The sequence below is a fragment of the Buceros rhinoceros genome, unplaced genomic scaffold (genome assembly GCF_000710305.1).
Source record: "Buceros rhinoceros silvestris isolate BGI_N320 unplaced genomic scaffold, ASM71030v1 scaffold43955, whole genome shotgun sequence".
Lineage (NCBI taxonomy): Eukaryota > Metazoa > Chordata > Aves > Bucerotiformes > Bucerotidae > Buceros > Buceros rhinoceros.
In genome coordinates, this window is record NW_010415438.1 from 12,666 (window position 1) to 15,518 (window position 2,853).

Sequence of the window (2,853 nt, forward strand, 5' to 3'; positions counted from 1 at the left end):
CTGAAGGCTCCTTAGCTGGCTACATTCATCTCACCCATAGCAGGTTCCTACTCTACAGTACAGTCAAAGACGATACGCCTGAAAGATCTTTTAATTCTCCACCTGCAGTGAAAAGAGAGCCCGGTCAACCACCATAAAGGATCACGACTGAACACTGAAAGCAGGCATGAAAAATATACAAACTGCTTCTTTATGTCAATTTTATGTTTGTTCAATACAGTACAATTCTTTAAGGAAATCAGTGAACACCTGGATAAAGGCTGATTTTCGGCTCCATCTAGTGATTGTGTGCTGCTAGGTATCAATTAGTGTACCTAAAACTAAGAGAAGTTGGTCAGTTGTGGGAGATGGGTTTCTGAAAAAAAAAAAAAGCTTCAAAACACTCCTGCTAACGAAGGTTGTATTTCAGCTCTGAAAGTCAATGTTTTCATAAATATTTATAGAGTTAATTTTTTATTATTTCACCATTAAGAAGGGAATTGGAAGAGTTCATCAATTTAGTCTCATTTTCAGAATAAGGATGGTAGTACTGCCCTCTAGAGCATTCAAGATGTGAACCTCAGCAAATAACTCGGTCCTTTGGGAACCTATAGCTGAAATGTGTGTGCATAACTGCAGTTGATGCCTTCAGAGCAGGTCAGTGGATAACCAGATCCTCACCCATCCTCTAGGCACGCTTTACTCTAGTTTTATTCTCTTTGTATTAAATACCTCTTGAAGCATCTATGAAATTGCATTTCTTGCCAAAAGCAATGAATGCCACACTTTGGATGAGTCTGATAATACCGTATTTTTTATTTCTGATCAATATCAGAGTCTAAGACTGTATAGGCCTGTTTTTTAAACTATGAAGATGTTTGGTAACAAATGCCACACCCCAATTCTGCAAATTAATGTAAACAATGGAAAACTATACCAAAAATGCTGTTCTGCACAGGGCAGAAACCTGTGCTTCCCCTCTCTACCTGGCATAATCAGAATATATTATGGTAAGAAGCACATTAGTGAAAACACTGGTATTTTACAGTTGAAGCTGCCATCTGGGATTCCCAGAGCCAAGGAACTTCAAAATCTTCTGTTCCTGCCCGCATGCACAGAGTGTGCATGAAGTCAAGAGATAACAAAGATGATTCCTATACACCACATCAACGCCCATGACATTTTTGCCTCCTTAAGGGATCAAGCAATACTAGTGTTTATTTTTCAAATAAGCCAGAAAATCTTCTGACCAACATTTGTACATAAGTTGTTTGAGACTGACAAAGTAGCATATTGAGATTTAGATTATTAATAAATGTACTATTCATTACATGCTAGCAACCAGAAGACAAAACAAGACTACGAACTTATTGTGTTAGTCACTGTACAAAGACATGGCTTGTCACAAAGACAAGGCAGCATCTTTTCAATCAATTTTCTTGGTTTTTTGGGGTCCTTCTCTTTTGGGAGCATACAAGACAAGAGAGAGAAATGTGAAGCATTTTACTACATGACATAAAGACAAAAAATTAGATTCCCATTATAATTTCCCCACCGTGTTATACATGAAAAATAAGTAATTGACTATACAAATTGTTTTCGTAACAATTTGTATCATGTTATAGTTCAATTTTCACTCCACAGATGTCAGCCACTGGATACTTTGTAGATAATTTTGTTCCTTTGTCTGGGCATGGGAGGAAGAGGTACTCTGAGCAATTCTATTTCAAAGACTCTCCTGCAAAATAACTTGAAGCATTTATGCTGTAGTCACTATCCTTGTTGCACGTGTAGATCGGAGAATAAATTTTAGCTGTAGTGGATTAAGTACACAAGTATCACCAATTTTATATAGCCACAACTACTGATTTGCTTCAAAAGAGAATGGAATGAATCACCATTGCCTCAGAGAGCTAAGAAGAATCAGCTACCACTGACAGTCAGGCATTACAGTTTTCCTCAAATATGTTCTTTTTTCCTGATCTTGAAAGCCCATCACAGGTGGAATTTTGACTGACAGATGCAGAAGGCAAAACTTTGCTTCTGTGGGAAGACCCAGTAAAAAGACAGGTAAGACGTGGACTTAACTAATTGTGATTGCTGATGAAAGCAGATAAATGTATGTGCACGTGATGCCAGAGAGGAAAAACTTTATAGCTGAGGGATACCCAGAGCACTTAGAGTAGGTAAGAAGAAAGAATACATGTGCACATGGAGGGTGCTCTGAAAAGAGTCCATGGCTTGATAACAGATTGGAAATGGAGCTTAAGAATGGGGAGCTGTGGGGAAACTTTGAGGTAGATGCAAAATCTCAAGATATTATTAGACCAAATAAATGCTTAACTAAAAATGAAGATCACATTAAACAATTCATAAATAAAAAAATAGCTTTGCTTACTAATATTACATTTTGCCTTCAAATCACTCTACATTTGAGTTCTGTACTACCACTTACCTCTTTTTTTGGAAAAACTCCAGTCCTACCATAAGAAACATCGTTGTTTCCCTGAAATTTCTGTAGTCTTGATGCCATCTCTGCATATAAGAAAGGGTATACAGAATTTCATCCACAAACATGAAATACAATTTTCAAAAAATGTATTTATTCTTACACACACTTTACTGAATATTCACAGTAAGTGCTAAGGACTCCTAGTAAGCTTGCATGTGTGAAAAGTCCACTCGAATCTGCCCTTTCTCAATAAAAAAAAAATTCTTAATATCTACAATATTTTAGATGAGATTATTTTTACAGAATGGATTTTCATTTGAGAGAAACACAAAGCATCTTTGGAGAATCACATTCAGAATTATATAAGATTCTCCTTTTCTTCTCAAAAGTAGTTGAGAAGATAACAGCCTTCGTTATTTCCC

The 2,853-nt window shown here is 36.6% G+C and overlaps 1 protein-coding gene across 1 annotated transcript in view; it reads right to left on the minus strand.

The window, feature by feature from the left end:
• USP25 (ubiquitin specific peptidase 25) overlaps nucleotides 1-2,853 on the minus strand; it is a gene marked incomplete at its 5' end in the record, with an annotated part of 18,937 nt that overhangs the window by 3,990 nt on the left and 12,094 nt on the right. The window contains one exon of the mRNA XM_010137408.1: nucleotides 2,435-2,514. Within this exon, the coding sequence (XP_010135710.1) occupies nucleotides 2,435-2,514 (80 nt within the window). The remainder of the gene's footprint in view (nucleotides 1-2,434; nucleotides 2,515-2,853) is intronic.